General features: G+C 35.9%; 4 protein-coding genes across 8 annotated transcripts; 1 reads left to right on the plus strand and 3 right to left on the minus strand.

Moving 5' to 3' along the window:
* Window positions 1–300: 300 nt before the first annotated feature.
* LOC132192115 (uncharacterized) lies at window positions 301–4,216 on the plus strand. Its single transcript, XM_059607333.1, has 5 exons — window positions 301–656; window positions 1,309–1,444; window positions 1,554–2,300; window positions 3,369–3,543; window positions 3,955–4,216. The coding sequence occupies exons 1-5, from the start codon at window positions 580–582 to the stop codon at window positions 3,978–3,980; spliced, it is 1,161 nt and encodes a 386-aa protein (XP_059463316.1). The 5' UTR covers window positions 301–579; the 3' UTR covers window positions 3,981–4,216.
* A 1,183-nt stretch (window positions 4,217–5,399) lies between these two features.
* On the minus strand, window positions 5,400–12,080 carry LOC132191658 (uncharacterized protein At5g03900, chloroplastic). Of its 4 annotated transcripts, none has more exons than XM_059606749.1 (14): window positions 11,564–12,080; window positions 11,239–11,346; window positions 11,033–11,139; window positions 10,846–10,929; window positions 10,091–10,163; window positions 9,924–9,989; window positions 9,320–9,409; window positions 8,591–8,656; window positions 8,157–8,299; window positions 7,986–8,072; window positions 7,830–7,893; window positions 6,860–7,003; window positions 5,894–6,057; window positions 5,400–5,769 (listed from the first exon to the last, which is right to left on the minus strand). In XM_059606749.1, the coding sequence occupies exons 1-13, from the start codon at window positions 11,951–11,953 to the stop codon at window positions 5,914–5,916; spliced, it is 1,566 nt and encodes a 521-aa protein (XP_059462732.1). In that variant the 5' UTR covers window positions 11,954–12,080; the 3' UTR covers window positions 5,400–5,769; window positions 5,894–5,913. The 4 variants fall into 4 exon arrangements, with proteins under 4 accessions (XP_059462732.1, XP_059462730.1, XP_059462731.1 ...); XM_059606747.1 differs by having other exon boundaries at window positions 5,400–5,777; XM_059606748.1 differs by having other exon boundaries at window positions 5,400–5,806.
* Window positions 12,081–12,843: 763 nt separating this feature from the next.
* Window positions 12,844–20,191, minus strand: LOC132162614 (TMV resistance protein N-like). Of its 2 annotated transcripts, none has more exons than XM_059572889.1 (6): window positions 20,015–20,191; window positions 18,768–19,268; window positions 15,639–16,737; window positions 14,866–15,141; window positions 13,765–14,775; window positions 12,844–13,666 (listed from the first exon to the last, which is right to left on the minus strand). In XM_059572889.1, exons 2-6 carry the CDS (start codon window positions 19,265–19,267, stop codon window positions 12,992–12,994), a joined length of 3,561 nt encoding a protein of 1,186 aa, XP_059428872.1. In that variant the 5' UTR covers window position 19,268; window positions 20,015–20,191; the 3' UTR covers window positions 12,844–12,991. The 2 variants fall into 2 exon arrangements, with proteins under 2 accessions (XP_059428872.1, XP_059428871.1); XM_059572888.1 differs by having other exon boundaries at window positions 18,768–19,414.
* Window positions 20,192–21,484: 1,293 nt separating this feature from the next.
* LOC132192210 (pentatricopeptide repeat-containing protein At2g36240) lies at window positions 21,485–23,556 on the minus strand (the record flags this gene model as incomplete). Its single annotated transcript, XM_059607482.1, is given in 1 exon segment — window positions 21,485–23,556. A coding segment is annotated over 1 exon segment (1,161 nt), but the record flags the coding sequence as incomplete, so codon positions are not given.

Here is a 23,556-nt window from a genome sequence, read left to right on the forward strand (position 1 = left end):
CGAGCCGAGCCGAGCCTAGATCTGTTTTTTTAGATTTTTACAGCCTAAACCGTGAAGGGTAAATAAAAAGGGATGAAAGATAGATTGAAAATCACTTAGAAGTGAGGAAAGTTTCCTTTCTTGGATGCTTTTCTGGAGCTAATAGCTGTTAATTAGCTCAGTTTTTCAATTTTTTTTTTTTCATTTTTTTGTTGTATGAAAAAAATGAACAATGTTAAATCTTTTGACGTGGCGAGCCTTGATTAGTTTTCAAAATTCAAAAAAACGTGGTGACATTAGGTCACATGATAACTACTGTGTCCCTACACCTCTGCTTTACCATCACTTGCAAAACCTGAAAAATCCTTCCTTTTCGTCTGTAACCCAAAACCCTAAATTTGTTTTCTGTTCCAATTCTCAACCATTTCTACATAATTATTTTTAGATTAAACTTCCACTATATTCTACCTTCAAATCCGTTTCTACCCATTAAGTATTTTGTTGTTGTTCTATTTCTAGACTATTCCAAGCTTTAATTTCGGGCATTTTAGTAAAAAAAAATATGCTATGCCATTCGCATAATTTTATTGGGCTATTGTGATGGGGTCGAGTTTGCACCAATGGGAATCGGACCCTCTGTTTTCGGCTGCAGAGGTCGTCCAAGACTCCGCTGACAGGTTAGTTTTTATTTTTCTGTATTCGTTTTTACAAGTTTGGAAGTGTTTTCTTGCTTCTGAAAGCAAAAAAAAGGTTTGCTTTTTGAAACGGTGTGCTCTGTGGGAAGAACTGGTTTTTGGTTTCTGGGTCTGTGCGGCAAAGGGTGTTATGTTGAGCATTGGGTAGTGGCTAACTTTTGAGCTCAATTTTGTTGTAAAGGATATAATGTTGATGAAATTTTAGGATAATTTATATTTGCTTTGAGGCTTCATTTATATGAAGTGGATATCAAAGCGTAAAGGTTGAGAAAAATTTCCTTCCCGCATCCATGGCCGGATGGATATTTATGCGAATCTTTTCCCTTTGGGCCTTTGCTAATATTGTCACATTATGTAGTTGAAGTTTAATTGCTACTTTTTTTGATTGAAGTATAGTAGAAAGATTCTGTATAAGAAGTTGCTTCATTAACAGTCCTTTGAAACTTTACCACCAAAAACTATTTTTTCTTTATGGTGGCTTAAACTGAAATTTGAAAACTTGTAGAAGTTCCTTAGTTCAACAAATAAGTATAGGAACTTCACATAATGTGTATGCAGTAGATACTTTCCTTTTCTACAACAGATTTATCTTCCTAGAATCTTACGTTATATTGATCCTTGGTTTGGCATTTAGGATGGAATCACTTTTCCGCCTTTTGTTGCATGAGCAAAGTCTTGTTCATGGTGAACATCCGGATCCAAAGCTACTTCTATCAATTGATTATCATAGGCGTGATCTTGCAACAACCCTTGAAACAGCAAAATGGCAGGTAGTTATTAATGTTGACAGTCCACATCCTTTATTTCTTATTTGTTTGTTTGTTCTTTTTTTAACAAGTGATTTTTTTTCCTTCTTATATTGGTTATATCTCTAATTAGTTGGAAGATTTTGAAAGAGCGGTCAGCTTATCATCTACGACAGACAAGCCTCAAATGCGGGATGATATACTTTCCAGACACAAGCAGTTTGTCATAGCCATTAGGGAACAAATAATTAATATGGAGAAAAGCTTGGAAGATGCTTCATTGGGGGATACCATGAGAATGAGAAACACTGAGTGGATTAACTTAAATGAACAAGACAGAGATGGGTTGGCATTGTTTCTTTCTGGGGGAAATCCTGCAGAAAGCTTCAATAATTATAGTGTAGAAGACAGTAGTGTAATGAAAAGATTTCTTGATCCAACCACAGCAGCTAGTTCAAAAGACACTGCTTCTGGCCTTGTTGAGCACAGCAGCAGAGAAATTGAAAGCCTGAATATCAACGGGATTTCACAGATTGACCACAACTTTGATTCCAGGAAGGACAATAACATGAGGAAGGTGGGTTCTCATTTTTCTTCAAGGTTGGGATTTGAAGCACCTGACTGTCTTCAAGAGACCTCTTGTAACAGACATGGTGAAGATGAGAGTTGGGATCTGGAAGCTAATGAAGCCAAACCTAAAAGCTTCTTCCATGGGAACAAGTTATATGGGTGGTGGAGCAGATTGAATGTGTTTCGTTTCTCAAATAATTTATGGACTGCATATGGGAGCTCGGTCACTAGGAATTATACAAAGAGGTTAAAAGATGGAGAGGAGCATAGGCATTCCCCGTCATACATTGATATATCTCATGGTGCACAGGTAACTTCAACTAGACCATACTGATTGCACAATGCATATAAAAAGTTTTTTCCAAATAAAGGAGTGATCAAATGTCTGGTAAAGCAGTGAACATGGTCCTGCTACTAGTGCTTTGGTCACAGTAGAGCAAAGAAAATGCATAATTTTGTGGTTATTTAAAATAATGACGATATTTGTAAATTTTTGCAGCAGTAAATTTTCATCAATTGATTGAAAGGTGATGGATACAATCCTTCATGATTTCCAATGCTGCTAAAGGATGCATATTATGTTGCTCATACTTTTGTGATATAATAAAATTTATTTAGAAGAGAAAATAAGTGTAGTCCTAGTACACATGAGGTGTACTGGAGATATGCAAAAGAAAGAGAAAAGAAAAAAATAAGGTTAATACCAATTCTTAGTTAAAAGAGCATATATTAGATCATTATCACATTTTTAGGAGTGTGTCTGCAGGTGTTTTTGCTGAACATATTCTCTTCGGAATGATCTGTTATTGGATAGTCCAGGAAGTATGTATGCATGCATGCATGCATGCATGTTTGTTTAACATTTGTTTCCTACTTTCTTTTGCATGCAGTTTTGTTAGAGGAAAAAAGGTATCATGAAATCTTAAACTCCTTTGTTTTAATCAACTTGCAAGTTTCAACCTTTTCATTTTTAGATAATCAAGAAGATGTTAGTCAATGGTACTTCGACCAAATGGTATTTTCCCACCTTATAAATAAGAAGTGAAGGGTGAGGTCACAAGATCAATCCGTGAATGTGTGGGTTCTACTCAACTAACAAAAAAGAGGGAAAAGTAGGGAAGATGCTAGAGGTTCCAAAACCACATCAAATTCTTTCTAGTATATAGGTTGGAAAGACTTGAGAGCAGAAGAAGACAATATGTTGAAGTGTACTCTTCTTTGTTTCAGTTGTGCCTGAATAGAGAATATTGTTTGACCATTTCTGGTTCAGCAGGATAATATGAATGAGATAGAATTATCTTTTGTAGATGGAAATGTCATGTTTTATCAAGCTTCACTACTTAAGATGTTTACGGGTGTGTATGTATCTCTTTGACAGGGTCAGCATAGCCGTTCCCGACGAATGTACTTCAGTGTTTTGACAAAGGTTATGTACTTTTGTCACTGGCTCGGAGCTTGTCGAGCAAGATATCAGAGATCTCCGTACTATGTTCAAGTCAATCGACATTCCATTCAATTGACATTGATAATACTACTTACAATCATTATTTTAGGTAAGCACATTGCTCTTAATTCTTAAACATTATTTTCTTCATTTTACTAATTACTCTCAAATGCTTCCTTTGTTCTAAGCCTCTTTTATTTTATTGTATCTATCCAAAAAGATGAGCTTCTTCGTCTCTCTTTGCTCCTTACTATCTTGATATTTTTGGCACCACAAAATTCAATTCCTATCCTCTTAATATTAAGTTATTGGACTTGATCATTTTGATATCATAATTCTTTTTTCACTTTAGCAAGGTGAACCTTGTGAGGAATACAATATTTTAGGAGATGAAAAAAAAAAATAATAAAATAAAATAATTGGGTCAATGACTAGCATAAATATAACTGGTTTTCCTTTCTTTTGATAACCCATGGTAGAAGTGAAACTAATCTTTGTTTAAATATGCTCTTTCATGCAGGTCTTTTGGTCTCTCAAATAGCTTAAAAGCTGTATTTGTTGGTTCATTCCAGAGTCTATATACAGGGATGTCCTTACAAAGATGTAGCAAGAGTGGGAGCACTTGGTGCTATGCTGCTAATCTCTCACTTCATTGATCACGTGATCCCTATCCTTTCTGCTAGAAATTTGTATTGCATGAAACTACTTCTACTCCTTTCAATTTGCGATGTCTTCCAATCTTTCAATGTGTTGTATCAATCTAATATCAGGGTTGCAATGTCTCTATTCTTCCCTTAAAATGACAAAAATATCCTACATAAAGAAAAAGGACAACTAAAAAAAAAGGCAAAAAAATCCAAAATTAATCTGATTTTTTTTTTTTTCAAAATTTTTTATTTGATGCAGGATATTTTTGTTGTTTTGGTCGTATTTTATTGGTATGCATGTGTTGATACAATGGTTGCCATTCATGCTAGAAACAAGATCCTCTTTAGTTCATTCAAGAGGATCCAGTTAGTTATAGTGGCAAATGAACTGGAGAGGATTTAGTTAGTTATAGTAGGAACAGGATCCTCTCTAGTCCATAATAGATTGGAGTAGTCCATAATAGATTGGAGAATATTCAGTTCATGACTAGGATTTCTTATTCTAAATCTTATGGCCACAAATGAAACACGTATCCCACTAATAAAAATAATAATAATAAAATATTATTTTAAATTAAAAAAATAAGGAAAAAAAAGGGTGGTTAGCCACCATAGCCACCCCCATTTTGGGTTGAGCCACCCCCAAGGCCTATGGAAGTGGTTCGGTCACACCCAAGGGCCTACCCTTTTGTTTTTTTTTTTTTTTTAACTTGGAGCCACCCCCAAGGGCCATGGGGTGGCTTCGGCCATCCCCTTTGGGCCAAGCCAAGGCTCGAACCACCCCCCTTTTCCCAGATAGATTTTTCTTATTTTTTTTAAACAAAATTTAAAATAATATTTTATTATTATTTTTATTAGTAAAGTATGTGTTCCATTTATAGCCATAAAATTTATGAGAAAAAATCCTAACTATAAACTGGATATTCTTCGGTTCATAATGGACGACAGAGGATCTTATTTCGTTATAGTGAAAGAATATTTTTGTCTTTTCACTTTCTGAAGAGACAAATATTTCTTCATTATAACTAACTAGATATTATCCACTTCAAATGTAATAGAGAAAATCTTAATTCATTCCTCAACAATTAAATCTTAGAAGATACAGTCATGTTCTGCGCTACCCTTGCTAAGCACCGTCATGTTTTTTATTTTTTTATTTTTATTTATTAAAAAAAAAAAAGTTAAAAAGTGTAATTTTGGACAGCATCTTTGTTGACAGGAATTCCTGTTCTCAGAGATACATCAGAAATATGATTCTTAACAATCACGCCCCACTCCCCCCGTTAAAGCTCGTGGAGATCACTTACTGCATATAATATACAACGCATGAATCACTTTTAAATAGCCAAAAAAGGTAGGTAAATTATACACGAAAGCTTGTATACGCGGCCAGTTACGTCCGACTACATCGACGCGGATGTAACGAAAACAAATATTTAATCGTAAAGTCCTTTTTCTTCATTTGTATGTGGCAACTTGAGGGTAAAGTCCAGTGGAAATAATAAATCACAAGGCTTTGCTGTCCAAGCTGCATCCCTCATTAGACTCAAGAATCTATCCTTCTCATACTGAATTTCTAGCAAATAGCAATAGGACCAACCCGGCTTGCCAAGTGAAGATCTCGGCTTGAAGGTTGGACTGAGATAACACTCTGATGTTCTCAAAAAGAAAACCACGAGCTCAAGTCCCTGTTAAACTACACAAAACTCAGGAACCAACAAGCACCTGATGAGCATATGCAGTTTTTAATGGGGACTCCTCTCTCTCTGTGTTATATATGTACTGAAGAAGGGTTAGAAGGGTAAACTTTACCAAGTTACAGTGGCCTCATCTCAATCTGACTTCTCTATCTCTCGAAATCTCTTATCCCATTCCTGGGCCTCAAAGTCTTGCTCAATTAAGTCCCTATCAGTGCTGTAGACAATTCGATCCTGCCCTATGACTGTTCTCTGCGCCATGTCCCGAGCACTGAGGAGCTGAATAAGAGGACAAAGATCAAGTTAATTATGCATGAGGAGTCTATTTATGCTTAACAAATTTTCTACATACACGAGCAAGTTTAATCCTACGATGATGCCAATGAAATGAGTCTCAGGCCAAGTCCTAAAGAGCACAACTTAATATATAAGCCCCAAAAAAATAAAATTGCGATTTATTAGATAAATTGAGATTTATTTTTATAAGATAAAAATTCGATCAAAACTAAGGGTTGGCACCAACCCAATTGGGTTGGAAATGCCCTCTCCCCCCTCTTTCAACTTCCGACCCAATGGAGGTCGGAAGTCAAATTTCTCTTCTAAACTGACCCGCAGCCCAGGGGCTTTTGAGTTGAGCCAATACAGAAAACTTCAGCTCCAAAGTCGGTTGGATATTGGTGCTGCAGGCCAACATGACAATCCCTCGGCCACCAAGGCTTGGCATCGTCGTCCATCTCCACGAAGTGGTCCATGGCCTATCAAGGAGTCTGAGAAATCTGCCCTTGATTGGAGATGGGGGGAGAGAGTGAGAGGTGAGATTTGAGAAACTTGAGCTCAGATATGAGAACCCCTCCCCACAAAAATACATATACCGAGGACAACGATGTGTCTGCTTTTTCTTTTTAATAAACCAAAGTCAGATCAGAGTTGAGTCGTCTCTCCAACTGCCTATTTCTGACTTCTGACTCAACACAAGTATTGGATTGACACTTTTTTTCTTCCTAATAAACATTATCCATATGGCATGTTGGCAACATAAATAAATTCTCAACTTTTTGTAGACAAACTCTAATATAGTTACCTTTCGTCTTAGTGAAAGATCAGGCAATTCAAGTGCTTGAGCACGCAGCTGCCTAGCTCGGTTTCTCTTTTCTATTCTAGCATTCCTATTGCGAACGAGGAACCACCGGATCAAAGGAATTGCAAAGAAAGAACCAGCATAAATCTGCATAGTTATTGCTCAAATGAATAGATGCAAGCAAAGTTAAACAAACATTTGATAATGTTGCCTGAGACCTTGAGGCTTCAATCTTATCTTTGTAGAGAATGAACAGTGCTTACACAAAACAATCTAAAATTGTTAAAAAGAATAAAGTTCAATTTCAGAAAATACTTGGATATCAGTTCACGAGCAAACAAAAATTTCAAATATTGTTTTCTCCATTCATTGGTTATGAGTTTCATCCATGTGAGCAAGTTTACACTCTCAGTTAATAGTGGATGAGGAGAACCACAGCTTTTCCATTATTGGATGTGTCAAATGGGAACAAATGATAGACACAAAAAACCCCCCCTCTGATTCACCAGCACATCGAGCCTGCTTTGCTGGTTAATGTGATTAAATGGAAATTTAAGATAACCGAGTCAGATATGGAGGTGTGATAATGCCACAAGGATACTAGTTAAAAATTTGACATAGCACAAGAGTGGCAAGGCATCAAACTTTAGAAGCAATTGTATGAAAAGTGACTAGAATAAATACTTGACATCAAGTGAATGAGGATTCGAAAAAATGTAATATGTATTTCTGCACCAAAAAAGATAATTGATCAAGCACATTTCTCTTGTCCTAAAACTTGAGCCATAACTGGACCTTTCCCCTGAAAACATAATATAATTCACCCTCTCGCATGAGGCCAATAGATATCATTTGATTGTTGGGACGGCATAACCTTTTGCTGATACTATGAACAGAACCAGTCATCAAGAATTAAAAAAATTTAACCATAGAAAGCAGCTTATTAATTGGAATTTTAGAAATCAGATCATACCTGAAGGACAGGAAACATGTCAGAGGCAAATTTAATCAACCCACTAGGTTTAACTGCAATTTCCCTTCAAACAAAAAGAAAAAGAAAAAGGTCAGAATATTGTAACAACATATAGGAAAAACCACCGAGTAACAATTAATGACAAGAGAACCATACTTTAACATGGCTCCGAGAACAATGATACCAAATAGGTTAAGCCCGCCTAAACCAATCACCATTGCTGTTTCTGAAGTGCTAGTTTTACTGGAAAGGAAAATAAAATACCCATATCACGATTGAATTACAAGATGAAAATTTTACCACATAACAGGGGGGAAAATAAAGAACCTGAATTGCCATTTCCTCTCCTTGAAAAACTTCTCAACCCCTCCAACCCATTCAGTCCATCTTCTTCCCACATAATCCTTTCGTTTACTTCTTTGAGAAGAAGCTGTACGCTGGAGAGATGGAAAGCGATACAGAATATTTCCCTGCATTACAAGCAACAAGTAAATGCAAATGAAATATTTTTGTGCCACATATCATGATGTATGGAAATTGCAAAGGCTGCATTACTGACGGTAGGATCTGAGAGCATGGCATATCATTGCTCTACATAGTACAAAAATGATTAATAATATGTAATACATAAATTTGCAAAGGTGATCAGTCCAAGTCACAATAACTGACATTCTTCAGACACATTTCATATTATCACAAATACTATCTGGAAGAGAGAACATAAATCACCAAATTTTCTTCCAATAAACTGTTTAACATACCTCTTCATCTATTTCAGGTTGACCATCAAACCGCAAAAGAACAGGTAAGATGTATGACTCATCATTCTGGAACCAAAAAAAGAAGGAAATAAGGTGAAATAAAAGAAACAGCACATTTGCAGCATAAGAGATGGGTGACTAGAATATTTTCAACAAGTTTACTAGGAGTTTAGTAATCAATTGAAAGGTCCAGGAATAAATTAAAAAAACTTTAAATATATATCTCAAAATTACAATTGCAGACAAGAAGGTGCACTATTGATTTGTAGACAAATAACATCAGAATAGAGTTTTAGAACCTTCAATTATGCTCTAGATAAAAGGAAAAAATAAAACAAAAAAAGAAAGATTGCAACACCAAGCACTGAGTATGAAGTTATAAGATACAAGGAGCATCATAATTTGAATACTCCAAGAGAAATTATGGGTAAGATTCAGGTATCAAGAGACAGAACTTGAAGTTTGATAATCAATAAGCGATAGCAAATCCATTGAATCAAAGGATCCATTGGTCATAAAAGCAGAAGTGTTATGAAAGGCAGAAAGATAATAAATTAGAAAAATACCAAACAAAAAAGGGAAAATATCGTTACTTTTGGGTTACAATGAGAGAAAGAGAGGAAATACTCCAAATGATTTATGATGCAAGCACTAATACTCCAAATTTCAAGAGCACGGAGATAAACTTGGAATCCATGATAAACTAGATTATTTCAAACATAAACTTACTGTAGTCTCCTCTGCAGTTTCTACATCAAGATATGGAGCAAGTTCTTCAGCTGTGACAACACCACCATTAGAGGCTATGTATTGCCCAATCTGCATATACATTTTCAGGAAAACCGATTAAATTATTGCATTCCTCTTCCTTTCTCTTTTTTACGAGTCCTACCCTCCCATGTTGAGCTATAATTATCTCTTTCATTTTTTCCTGTTTTTTACAACTCCTGCACCCAAAAGGCACCAAGCCTATGACCCCATCCTCCATCCCTTATATATGGGGAGAGGACATGCCATTTTGTCCAAAGACCATTTGCAGCTTCTTCATCTTCTCTCTCTCTCTCTCTCTCTTTTCTTTTTTAATATATATTTTTGCTTCTTTTTTTACAATATATTAATCTACTATTTATATCATGAAGTAAGGAGGTAGTACATATAGCTTAAGAGAGGAGGAAAAAAAGTATAAAAGATAATATCACTTTGACAAGGGAGAAAACTAACAGAAAGTGAATAAAAAAACAAACACACACCACACCACAACATGTCAACAACTGATGATCTGATGTAACATGTTGAAAGCAACAGACCATTGAATTGAGTGCTAAAATATTACCAACTTCCATCTCTCCTCTTCAATTCCTTGATTCGGATCGCCATCTCCAAACACGAATGAGAAGATCTAAAAGACAACCATTTATAAAGTGAACACATTTCCTCTTGTACCAAAAGTAGGAGATAGCTAATGAAAAAAGAAAAAGAAAAATCCCTTTTATCACATACAGATTCAACGAAGTTCATTTTGCCATCATCTTTTTCTATCTGTCGCCTCTTATAGTAATATGGATCCCAGTACCTTGATAAAATAAAACCAGTAAGAGGTTACATAAAGATTCTTGCAAATTTCAAGAATTCAATTGCATAAAATAATAGAATAGGATGGACATTGCCAAAAAGTCAATGATCATCATTATCCTCAATTAATATCAACCATATACTCCTAAAAAGTATAATAGGTACAAACCATTTTATAAGCAGTCCAGCTAGAGGCGGAACTAGCATTTAGAGTTTGGGGGGACAAGACTTAAAAATAAAAAAAATTTGGGGAGTAAAGTTTTAATTTTAAAAAAAAATGGAAGCCCCCCCAAGCCACCATGTGGTTCTGCCCCTGAGTCCACCACTAATAAAAAAACAACCAAACGATCATCGCATTTACCTTTCCCCAAAAATACTTCAGCAACCACACGTAGAAAAGACAAAACTCACATAGGCATAAAAGAACACTCAAGCTCATCATTTTATTATAGGATAATCATCAGAGAATACCTACATATAGAATGAGTAAATCTTGCAGTAATTTTTAAAAAACTTAAAATTTCACTCTTTGATCCCCTTCAGTTTCCATTCCACAGATGAACTAGACCATTTGAAATCCACATGGCCCGTTGGCCAATCCATAGCCTTAAGCACTTAATGGTCTCCTCAACCATGTGCAGCGTATAAAACTTCCCAAAATTCTGACAGGATAGAAGTATTACCAAAACAGGTCTAGTGGATTGATGTAAAAGGAAAATCCCGAATCATATCCTCTACCTCCGCGTCTTCCACGACTATCCTCCTCACTGTCACCAAACATCCCATTATCAATGTCTTCATATTACAAAGGGTTTGTTATGAAGCTAATAAGACATGCAAGGATTTTAATATTGGAAGGCTACAGATTACCTTCTACTACCAGAAACAAGAACAGCAATAATTGTGGTATAAACAAGAATAATTGAAGCAACCAGTGCAGTACCAAAGGAAACCCTCACTAAGTACTCAGCCGTAGCCTGTCAAGTCAAATTAACACCAAGCAAAAGTTATAGTACAAAAACCACTACTTCCTAGGACACCGAATGAATCTCAACACAAGTAACAAGAATCAACACCTTTGTCTTCTCAATAACAGGCTCAATTTTGAATCTAAATGACTTGGCCGCAAGCTTCACTCGATAATCTTTGGGAAAAACATACAGAACATCACCCTCGTCCGAAACCTGTTGGATACCATCTTGAAAAACAATTGCACTCACGAAATCAAGAACTTCAAGCACCAACAACACTCCAAAACTATAACGAACCAAAACAAATGCACCATTCCCTCTATACAATATAATTTCAACAATAAAAGAGAAACAATTAGCACACTCAAAATTCAGTACAAAATTCACACACACTGAGCTTCATTCAATAAACAAAATTCCATATATGTACCTCCAAGAAGCCATTGGTGTCAGCAGCAAGAGCTTGCAAGGCCTTCTGAGCTTCATTCAACTTGAGGCCGGCTCTACTCGCGACGTCGCCAATGGTGACCCTCCCTCCACACGCGTCAACGGCCTCCATGGCTCGGTTCCTGACATCGGAGGGCAGGCTATCGCTCTCCACCGAACCTCCGGGCCTGATCGCTGAAGCGACGTCAGCGCTCGCTCTCACGGTCCGTATCAGAACCCTAGAGTCGCGAACTTTCCCCGCGGTTCCCGGGAAAGAAATGGGTGCTTGGCTGGGAGGAAAGGGGTTGGGAATACGTTTGGGGAAAATGGAGGGCTTGGGGTGGAGGCGACAACAAGCGGGTGACACGGTGAAGCACGTGGAAATAGAGGCCATTGAACCTTTTTTTGTTCAGGTTTTGGCCATGGAAGAGGGTTTTCCAGGAGAAAGAGCAGGTAGTGTAGACTCCAGTGGTATCTCTTCGCGAGTGGCTCAGAATCGGAGTTTTGGATTTTGTTTTTTTTTTTTCGAAATTTTATGTTATTCTTTTTCTTTTTGTTTTTTTTTGGCTCATCAACGAATTTGCTCTCTCTCTCTCTCTATATATATATATATATATATATATATATATATATGTGTGTGTGTGAATCGAACAAAGGTTTCAGAACCAGCCCATTTTGTTGAAAGTAAAGGGAGAAAAATGAAAATTCTTATGGTTAATTTATTAAAAATATATGTAAAAATTTTAAATATATATTACAGTTTAATAAATTAGTTGAAGAAGTTGATTGCTTCACATTCTAAATTTTCATTTCAAAAATTAGTTTTTAAATAGTGTGTTACCATCTTATGAGATTTATTATTTTAAAAAGTGTGTCATCAACTCATAAGACAGTGACACATTATTTAGAATTAACTTTAAGAAAAAAAATTTGAGATGTGTAGCATTTCTCGTTGAAGAAATTTTTGGATAAAGACTTTATATATATCCCTCTCTTCTGTAATCGAACCTGCCAAAAGAGTATAAAAAAGAAAAGAAAACCAATTTACAATTTACAATTTTCTCGAATCCACCTCCGTGCCTGGTTTTCACTTCTTCGTTTATTTACCGTTCAGTACCGGGCCAAGCTCTAATTTGAGCTTGAGGGGGTGCATTGAGACACAAACTCATTCAGACGTACAAGGTCACAGCAAGCAACAGAAACTTAGAAATCAAAGGGAGAGAAGAGATAAAGAACAACCCAACTCCTCAGATAAAGGAGAAGAATGGCAGCTTGAGATATAAATAAGATTGAAAAAGAAATCAGATTTATCTTCTACACAACAGCAGTTCTAATCCTTATGTAATTGTACATCATGATACTTCTATTAATACAATAGCAAAGGCTCTTTGTTCATTTAGGCAGTCCTTAGTTAAGAAAAACTGGGCAAGTTTTAGTGTTGAGAGTGATTTGATTGGTTTAGTTGTGACTCACCGAGTAGTGTATCCTCCAAATCTGAAATTCTGATGCCCAGGGTTGAAGAAGGCCTCTTCTGTTGTGGGTACCAATTGGATTCTAAGTCGCTATCGTCGTCTTCGCGATACCTCTTGGAAAGCTGAGTACCATCCATTACATAATTTTCAATTCCTTCATCTGGTGCACCCAAATGGACATCACCAACCTCAAGGAGCATTCTTGGATCATCATTTTTCGCATTCTCTCTATGCTTGTATACCAGATGGGCTCCACAACTTGTAAAGAACACTGATTCTGAATTACTGTGGAACTTAACTCTCAGATTGTCTGCCTTTACGTCAAAAGTTTCGTACTCCAGCCATACATGCTCTGAGCCCATTGGATCAAGTATTCTAGTTCCTGTAGACATTTGGACACCATTACTAATGATCTTAACACTAACAAGAGGAAGGGGGGTTTCTTCTAAGGTTACAGCAAGAAAGGGTCCAATAACAGCACATATCGCAATTCCTCTGATCTCATCTGAATGCAAGAGCCCGTTAATATCTATTTCACATGAACTACTATTTGAAGTCTCCTTATGATGGTCGAACCAGTCCGGAATACTATTTCCTGGAAATATAATGCCAAATTCATGCTGCTTAAGATATCCCTGTTACAAGAATATGATCATTTTTCAGCAAAACAACCTACAAATTAACCAAGGCACACAAACACGTATAAGAAAGAGAGAGAGAGAGAGAGAGATACCTCCAATAAAGGTTTTGCCACATGATTCCCTATATTCACAAGCATTTTATGACACTCAGACAAATCAATCCATCTTGGCGCTTGTAAGTTGCATGTATTGAATTGAAATTTTTCTGATACTTTCGGAAAACTTTCCAATGCCATGCATCCATTAGCATGTACATTTTCTACATTTGGCGGAAGTTCTACAATTTCTTTAAGTTGCTTGCAATACTCCAATCGAAGTCTCCTCAATCTAACAAATCTATTTATGCATGCAGGAAGACTAACAATATCAGTCTTGGATAAATCTAGCTGTCTCAAGGTGGAAAAACAATTAAGCATCATAAGGAAATCTGATTTTAACAGAGGACAATTTCTAAGATCCAAATCTCGCAGTGATGGAAATGCTATTGAGGAACAATCATCATTAGAAATGGTTGAATTTGTTCGAGGCGATAATGGGAGTAATTCCACACTTGATGAAATTTCATATTCCCCTGTAGACAGAGTAGATGGCATGGATAGTCTTTTACCCCTCACCATCTTTGGAAGCTCAACAACTTCTAAACAACTTTTGAGATGAAGAGTCTCTAGATGTTGCAACTGAAAAATGCTACTTGGCAGATTCATAAGGTTTTTGCACCCTTCTAGATATAAATGGTGAAGCCCAGTGAGGTACCCAATGGATGAAGGCAATTCTTTTATAGCAGTGTAGCCTAATTTAATACTTGTTAAACATTCCATTTTACACTCAATTTCAGGAAAGTTCTGAAGACTTGAGCAACCTTGAAGGTCTAGCTCTTCAAGAGATCTCAACTTGAGGCTTTTTGGAAAACTCTTCAGGTTAGAGCATCCACCAAGATTTAAATAAGCAAGCTTATCAAGGAATCCAACAGAATGATGAACCTCAGCTAAATTTGTACAATTATCAAGATTCAAGTCCTCTAAATTTGGGTTTCTTGAAAGATCTGGGATTTTCGTTAGGAATTGACAATCGGAGAAATCCATAACTGTCAAGTTTTGGAAATTCTGTAGGAAAAAAAAAAAAGAAAGAAATATATTAGCTTGAAGGAAGTTTACAACATAGCTTAAAAAAAATGTTGAAAATAATAAATGTACCTTGAATTCCTTCCCCAGTTCCTTGAAGAGGCTAGAACACATTCTAAAAGCAACGAGTTTCTTTCCATGAAAATTGGATGGCAAAGATTGTGAAGGATATTCGGGCCAATCAAGCAATCTTAATTCATTAGAGAGATTATTGGGCCCTCTAGAAAAGCGTGCATTACGATTTATAAACAGTCTGAGACTTTTCATCTTCATGAAGGCTTTGGAACTCAAACGTATCAAGTCTTGTTTAGGCAACTCTACCAATATGCCTTCCACTTTGTTTGTTTCCTGGTAAGACAATGCATAAGTGTGCCAGCAAAATCATAGCATAAAGTTCTGCATATTCTACCACTAGCTAGCTAGAATTATAACTTTATTTATATATATTACTTTGTGAAAAGGAAACAAACTTATATTCCATCCGTCTAGCTTTGTATGTTGCTTTTCTTCTTTTTGAGATTTTCAAATTGGGTGATTTTCATTTTTTATTATTGAAATGTCCAAAATTAAGTGATCATATTCAAAATGTCAATGTTGTCTTATTAATCTTAGCCATTCATAAAAGAAAAGGCAAGATTCTCATAAAAACTATATCTATCTTTGATTAGGGTAAAAGGCAATTGTTTATGATGATTTTATTTATTTTCCTTAATCAAAAGCATTCTACTTACAACCGATGGATGGTATATAAATATGTTTGTACGTATGCGTGTGTGTTTTGTGTGCATCTCTTCATCTATTTTTACAAACATATAATTAAAAGAGCTTTTTGATGTTATTCTTACCATATTTTCTTCTAATACATAACGAACGTCTTCGTGAAACCATAATCTACTGCGTTTGCCAGGTTCTTTGGGTGATTCTTGGCGAACAATTTCTCTACCCATTTCTTGTAGCAAGTCATGCATCACTAACGCATTACTCTCATCAATAGTTATGAGAGACTTGTCCATAAGCACAACGATACCAATATCTGGAGAGAATCCACAATTGTCTAGTATTTTAATGACATATTCTACATGCTCTCCTTTGAAGAAACATGCAATGTCAAGGAAAATATTCTTCTCGCTTTCTTCCAATCCATCATAACTTATTTTAAGTTTTTCTTGGATATTTTTCTCAGGAATTCTTTTGTATTTTTCCAACGCACTTTTCCAATGATCTATATCTCTACCATATAGATCCGAACCTAGCACTGTTAAAGCTAGTGGAAGACCCCCAGCATAATATATTGCATGTTTTGTGAGTTCCATAAAATCCTCTTTAGGTTTCTCACTTTTGAAGGCGTTCCAACTAAAGAGCTGAAGAGCTTCATTGTGATCCAATTCCTTCACCTTGTATGTTAAGTCAACTTTATGCTTAGTTAGTAAATGTTTATCTCTTGTCGTTATGATGATTCTACTTCCTAAACCAAACCAATCACATCCACCGGCTAATGTTTCTAATTGGACCACCTGATCCACATCATCAAGAACTAAAAGAACCCTTTTACAACAAAGCCTCTCCTTTATCACATTGATTCCCCGATCAACATTGCTAACCTTCAATCTTGAGACTCCTAGGATATCAAAAAGAAGTTTCTCTTGCAATTGTACCATACCGCACTCTCGCATTGAAGTTTCTCTAACATTTGCAAGAAAACAACTGTATTCAAACTGATAAGCAATCAAGTTATAAATCGCTTTGGCGATAGTTGTCTTACCGATTCCACCAATTCCAAAGATCCCTACCATGCGTATGTCATTCATCCCAATACTTAAAAGGACATCAATGTCTTGTACACGAGACTCTACTCCAACTGGATGCTTGGCAACATATAAGTATGTACGATTTACTATTCTTGAGACCACTTGAACAATTTGGTTAACAAATTTAGATCCATTCCTGCCAATGCAAAAGATTTTTTTAAAAAAAAAAAAGAAGAAAAAGATAATGAGTTAGACTTTTTGCAAGAAAAGACATAGGAACATGATCTAATTACAATTTTTTTTTTCTCTCTTCTAACAAATGAAATGGTAGTGATGCGTGCTGGTCTTCTTTTTCTTTTCTTTTTTTCCTTATGATTTTAGAATATACTGATATAGTATGGATATGGATGATATAAATGAAGAATAATTTTGACTTTCCCTATTTTTTAAAACGATATTATCTTATGGCCCAAAATCTAGACTATTGAGGCCGACCACCACAACCATCAACCTAGCACCGCCATCCCTCTACGCTGTGATCAGTCTAAATGCAAAACAACACCACTAACGAAACTTGCAAGCATCAATATTTTCAAAATGAGAAAACTAGCATTCACTTATATTAATTGCAAGTCGTTTGATATAAGCCTTCTTTTTCTTGAAAGAAAAACTACTCTTCTCTTCTCTCTCTCTCTCTCTCTCTCTCTATCTCTCTCTCCTTTTCAATCTTACTATTCTCTATGTTTTGCATGTGCAATCATTGAAAAGGCTAGGATTCTGCCAAATCCAAAGCTAGTAAATTATTTTGTTCTTGTATTTAAGTGTTTTTGGTGTAGACTGGTACAGGGAAAGACTGAAATAGTTGAGTTTTGGTTTCGGATTTTGTGATTTCATAGACAAAAAAATGCATTTTCAATGTCAGAAAGAACTAGTTTTTTTTATAACTTTAGAGCAAACAACATGATCAAATTTACTGCCTTTAGACGGAGGTGAATCTTCATTCGTGATTTTTTTGAATGGTTTTGTTGGGAAAGATTGAGATTTTTTTACTACGGATAACTTTGGGAGATTTAGCATCAATTTCTGTGAGATTATATTATTTGGAATATTTCTAGGGAAATATAATGATGGAGGATGTAGGACTGGTGAAACAATGTTGGAAATGGCTGCAATCACAGAAAGATCCATGCTTGCATGGAAGAATGGCGCCATGGCGGTGCTATGCAGGTAGCTGTGGTAGTACTAGTCATGGTGGCCAAGATTTTGGGCCATCAGGAGATGAAGAATAATAATGTCATCTTAAAACGATGATGACATAGCAGATAGACTTTAACAGAAAAATTTAATAGAAGGGTTAATTTGCTAAAAAATTTAAATGCATGGATCTAATTGTATAAATTGAAAATAAGGGACCAAATTGACACCTAAATATAAGTTCAAGGGTGATGTTTGTAAAAAGCCCAAGAAATTAATATGTTAGTACAACATTAAGCATTTCACTCAACAGTTCTAAACTTAAGTATGATTATCATGAAATTCAACACCAACAAACATTTTAGGTATCAAATAACCTTAGGTGATATTATTCCTTAGAACTCTTTTACCAAAATGAATATTCCCTTCCTCTGCCATAGTCGGCAATTCGATTCAAGGGTTGGTTGGCATTGTCACGTTAGAATTGTGGAATACTTATAGGATAAAAATGTAGTATCTATCATTATTCAATATCAAATAATTTTGGGTGGTACTACATCCTCAAATTTAGATAGCTTAAAATATTCTTAAACGAAAATGGTGTTTTTAATTGACTGAATTAACATAGTTACCCAAAATAATGACACAAAAAATAACAAAACATACAGAGATAAAAATAAATAAATAAATTAAAAAAAAAAAAAAATGACACAAGGTGGAGGTGGAGGACAGGAAACTTTCCTTCACATATCCGATTTATCTCAGTTTTTCCCCTAATCTCTGTAAATTTCCACTTTCTAGTCCAAAATTGAATATATATATATATATATATATATCACATGATGATTCAAATTTATCTTTCAAGGGTGGGTGCACGAAGTGACCCTGTCTTAGTATACAGAGAAATATACAGAGATTAATATATATATATATATATATATATATATATATATATATATATATATAAAAGGATGTATTATGATCAGAATAAGAAAAAGTTCTTTATGAAGGCACAAGAGTGGTTAGAAGTACCCGTTCCCTAAATGCCACCCGGACAAATTGGCCACTTCTGTTAGGGCTGTCTTCCACATCTTCACTTTTGTGTCATCCTTGAACCTGTCTTGAAGTTTAGCCAATGCTTCTCCAACACTCTTTCTCTGATGCCGCACATCTGAAGGATCTATGTTGTAAAACAACGGTAGAACCAATTGTTTCTTTGTTTTCCTGCACTCAAGGATCGTCATCAGCTCATCCAAGCAACGAGGGGATGATGCATAATTTTTTGAGAGTACAATGATTGAAATCCTTGACGCTTCAATGGCTTTGACAAGTACCGGTGAAATTTCCTCTCCTCTTCTAAGCTCATCATCCATGAAGGTGCTGTTTCCATTTGAATGCAAAGCGTCGTATAGATGGGCAGTAAAATTGTTGCGAATATCTTCGCCTCTAAAACTCAAGAATACATCGTAAGTCCATGGACGGGTGAAATATGAAGATGAAGAGGCTCCTCGGAAGGTCATGGAAGAAGTCATTCTGTATGTATGAGTGAATACTACTCAGTAGAGAGCTCCAAGAAAGATGAGAAACTTCTTGGCAAGTTCCCGACCGTACCTTCTCCAATGTGTGAGTGTGAAATTAATTAGGATAAATTACACCTCTACGAACCTTCGTAGTTTCTGCTGCATTTTCAGAAGTGAGAAATTTGAGATATGAAGTTGCAGAATGAAAGCTGGATTGTGAATTACTTTACATTTAGGCTCTGTTTGGTTGCTGAGAAAATGGATGAAATTAAACAGCTTATTTACGTTTTTCTAGGTGCCATAGGAAATTGAAATATATATATATATATATTAAATTTCTACAGTAACTAATTAGAGCACTTCTAGTAGTAATTTTTATCACACCGGCGTGCCAGAGGACTCCTGGTGACTTGAGAGATATAAAGTTACCTAGTTTACTTGATTTGAGATTTTCATTTTCCAGGAACGGGCTCAAACTTTCCTATCACATCTTTTCTTGTCATTTAGTTTCGCAGGAAACAAACAACGGATAGAGCTGAAACCTATATGAATTTCTCTTATTTGTATTGAAAACTTTGAATTTCGGTAATTTGCCTTCTCACGCACTCTCTGCTAGCTGAATAAGAGAGAGAGTACAAATTGGGGAAAGAGAAGGATGAAATGCAAAACGAAGTCCAACGATCAAACCCCCTGGAAGCATTACGTAGAAAATTTTTTTTTTTTTTTAGAAAAAAAAAAAAAAATTGTTACGGGAAATACCTGATCCCAGATTTGCAGATTCAATTTTCTTCACCCGTGTTTTGATCAGTTGTTTTTTTTCCGGGGCGGAAAGAGAGCCAGATGCAGCGGCGAGCGAATTTTCGTCGACGCGAAGGAAGAGATCGGAGTTAGGCGGAGACGTTGGCAGGTGCCGAATCACCACCTTGTTCCTCTACGACGGGATTCTTGATTATTGAAATTTTGCGTTCAAAAAAAAAGTGTCACATTTTAGCATATCAAGGGTCGCTTTTGATTTTTGATTTTTGATTTTTTTTTTTTTTTTTTACTTAAGTTGAAGTTTAATTATTTTTATATAAGTTCTTTAACATTTATTCAGAATTTATATTATTTGTTATCAAAGACAGCAACTGCGTCGCTTATGAAATTGGACACGTTCATAAAGCATGAGAACAAATAATTTGTGGCTTTGTTGTTGAATCATGGAAGAACTTATAAACGCTTCTAAATTGGATTAAAAATGTTTATGTATGTGCATAGTATTAAGTCATTGAATACTAATAAGTGAATAAAGCTGTCAAAAGATAAATGATTATTATATGATCAATATCGATAGAGTGAGTCTTCAAAGATACTGATCTAACTGTGAAGTATGATGATATGTTACAATTCTAAATGTCAAACATAGTTGAAGTTTAATTATATGCATGTAAGTTTTTGGACACCCTCCCATTCCAAAGTTTGTATCATTTTATATATATCATGACTATAGATCATAAGTCTCATGTCATGGAGCCATGGAGACCCACATCATGAATGGAGTCCTACAATGTGGCGGTACAATCACAGCAGTTAAAGGTGTATTCGAACTAATATATCAATTTGGTACAATCATGACGGTTAAAAGTGTATTCGAACTAACGTATCAATTTATAAGAAACTTATAAAATAATTAACAATAGTATAGACTAGAGAGTGACGTGTGGATGACTTTTTTCACATTACCTCACAAGATGTCCACCTAGCAATAATAATCATTGGTGTGTTTGGAAAACATTTTTTTAGAGAAGGTGAAAAAAAATGGATTGATGTCATATAAAAATAAGTTGACGTGGCATAAATATGAAATAAGTGAAGAAAGTTATTTATTAATATGAAAAAAGGAGTTTGACATTTTAAAGTAAAAAGAAAAAATAAGCGGGTTGTCAAACGGGCACCATAAGTCTAAGAAACTACTCGATCCATGAGTTATGATTAAATTGATATATGTCCAAAATGCGAGTAGATGCATTTTTCTTAACCAAAACAAAAACACATTTTTCTCAAAACCATTAACAAACAATTCAATTCACTAAACACCTTTCAAATGTAGAAATCACAAAAAATAAATAAATAATAATAAATCTTACCTTTCCCATACATCAAAACACTATTTCAAACCAAAAAATAAAAAATAAAAACTTACAACCAAAAGAAGATGATGAAAAAATTGCAGGCACAAGCAGCAGAAGATCTTACGAGATGATTGAATTTTTTATTCCCATGAAGAAATACTTCATGGTCCATTTTTTCTCTACATATATGCATCTCCACTCGAAATTCCCGACTTAAATCTACCTACTCTTCACTAGGACTAGGTGAATTCATATAATGCAATACTCGACTTGCTGCATACATCACCTTAAAGTCTCAGACTCCATGAACTAAATCTGGGAGATTCCTGGAGATGATATTTCTGTGCACGCCGATCTAATTCATCCTTCACCCAGTTCCCCAAAGATTACACCCAATCTTACAGGAAGTGTGTCATGTGAACAATCCATGCTCAGAGTACCTCACTGCCAATAAATAACCAACGAGTGTATATATATATATATATATATATATATATATATATATATATATATATTTTGAATTTTACAATGAGCTTGTCAGAAATGATTTTCATAGGTCAAATAAGAAGTATATACCACAAGGCAACTTGCTCTTGATTGCAGAAGCCTCATGATAAGCTCTTTCACGTGGAAGCGACAAGGCTATATAGAATCCCTCATATCGCTCTCCATTCTTGAAGGTCCATAATCAAAGCTCCATTCCACACACTTCTTTTACTGACATTCTAGAAGTGGCATTAATTAACTCAATTTACTGAAAACTGAACAAGAGTTGGAGAACATTTATTACCTTCCGTTTCATTGTCCAAGTTTTCATGTCTTCATAGCCTTCTATATCTCATCAGTCCAAACATACATAATTTCTTTCCCTTCAGGTGCCGTTCATGATATACACATCAGAAACATCACAGGCAAGTAAACTTCCTGAAATGATGGTTCTTTTCCTCGTTATCAACCAAGTACTCCAATTGGTTCAAAACAAGTGTGGACACAAAAATAAAAAATCCAATCTGAAAAATGTTGTTATTCTCATTTACTAATGATCACATTAGCTTGCTGCTGCACAGAACTTTTTGCATTAGCAAGCCCATCCATCAACCTATTATATGTAACAAGATCAGGTATAAACTCCCTATCCAACATCTCATCCACCACCACTTCCCCCTCCTTCTGTTTTCCCTCTCTCGTATAACCAGACACCAAAACAGTAAAGGTCATTCCATCTGGGTCGAAACCCTTGCGAGAAGCCAACAACCTCAAGTTATTTGCATCCACAGTTCTTCCCACATTGCATAGACCTTGAAGGAGACAATTAAAAGTCACACTGTCCGGAACCATACTCTCTCTAAGCATCCTCTCCATCAGTCTATATGCTTCATCAATTCTCCTTAACCTTCTCAAACCTTCGATCAAAGTAGTACAAGCAATAAAGCTTGGAACACTCCCTCTCTTCCATAGCTCATCCACAAGCTCCAACGCTCTACCTGCATTTCCATTCTCACAAAGTGCCTCCACCAGACCAAGATAATCATACCCATTGGGCAAAACTCCTTTCCTTGAAAAATCAATCAATAGGTCACATGCCTCCGACACCCGACCATCTCTACCAAGCCCATCAATCAATATTTCACAAGTCACTCTCGAAAGCTCACATCCCATTTCAATCATCTCGTATGCCATTGCAACCCCTTCATCAAACTTCCTCTCCCTTAAGAACCCCTTAATCAAAGTATTAAAACTAACCACATTTGGACTGCACCCCTTTTCTCTCATCTCCTTAAACAACTCCAGAGCTAACCCAAACCGCGAATTTCGACAATAACTACTGATCAAAATATTAAACGTATACACGTCCGGCTTAACCCTACTCTTAATCATTTCATCATACACTTTCAATGCACTCTCATGCTGCCCACATTTCACAAACCCATGAATCAAAATATTATAAAGCGCCACACTGGGCCTCCCGTCGATCATTTTACTCATAGTTTCAAACGCAACCACAGCCTCGTCCACCCTCCCAACTCTACAATACGCATTGATCGAAAATCTGAAGATGGGTTCGGTGGAAGGGCACGAGAAGATACCGTCGGAGCAGGGGCAGGGGCTGGAGGCCATGAAGTGGAGGAGGGCACCGAGGTCGACGAAGCGGTCAGTGACGGCGAGCGTGCGGGCCATCCATTCGAACGT

Source organism: Corylus avellana, chromosome ca9 (genome assembly GCF_901000735.1).
Source record: "Corylus avellana chromosome ca9, CavTom2PMs-1.0".
Lineage (NCBI taxonomy): Eukaryota > Viridiplantae > Streptophyta > Magnoliopsida > Fagales > Betulaceae > Corylus > Corylus avellana.

Coding starts and splice junctions, on each gene's coding strand:
- LOC132192115 (XM_059607333.1), top strand. CDS start 580: ATGGGGTCGAGTTTGCACCAATGGGAATCGGACCCTCTGTTTTCGGCT. Junction 1,445..1,553: donor TTGAAACAGCAAAATGGCAG/GTAGTTATTAAT, acceptor ATCTCTAATTAG/TTGGAAGATTTTGAAAGAGC. Junction 2,301..3,368: donor ATATATCTCATGGTGCACAG/GTAACTTCAACT, acceptor TCTCTTTGACAG/GGTCAGCATAGCCGTTCCCG.
- LOC132191658 (XM_059606749.1), bottom strand. CDS start 11,953: ATGGCCTCTATTTCCACGTGCTTCACCGTGTCACCCGCTTGTTGTCGC. Junction 8,073..8,156: donor GAGAGGAAATGGCAATTCAG/GTTCTTTATTTT, acceptor TTTCCTTTCCAG/TAAAACTAGCACTTCAGAAA. Junction 7,894..7,985: donor GTTCTCGGAGCCATGTTAAA/GTATGGTTCTCT, acceptor TTTTGTTTGAAG/GGAAATTGCAGTTAAACCTA.
- LOC132162614 (XM_059572889.1), bottom strand. CDS start 19,267: ATGACTTCTTCCATGACCTTCCGAGGAGCCTCTTCATCTTCATATTTC. Junction 15,142..15,638: donor ATGTATTAGAAGAAAATATG/GTAAGAATAACA, acceptor TTGTCTTACCAG/GAAACAAACAAAGTGGAAGG. Junction 13,667..13,764: donor TGGCAAAACCTTTATTGGAG/GTATCTCTCTCT, acceptor TTCTTGTAACAG/GGATATCTTAAGCAGCATGA.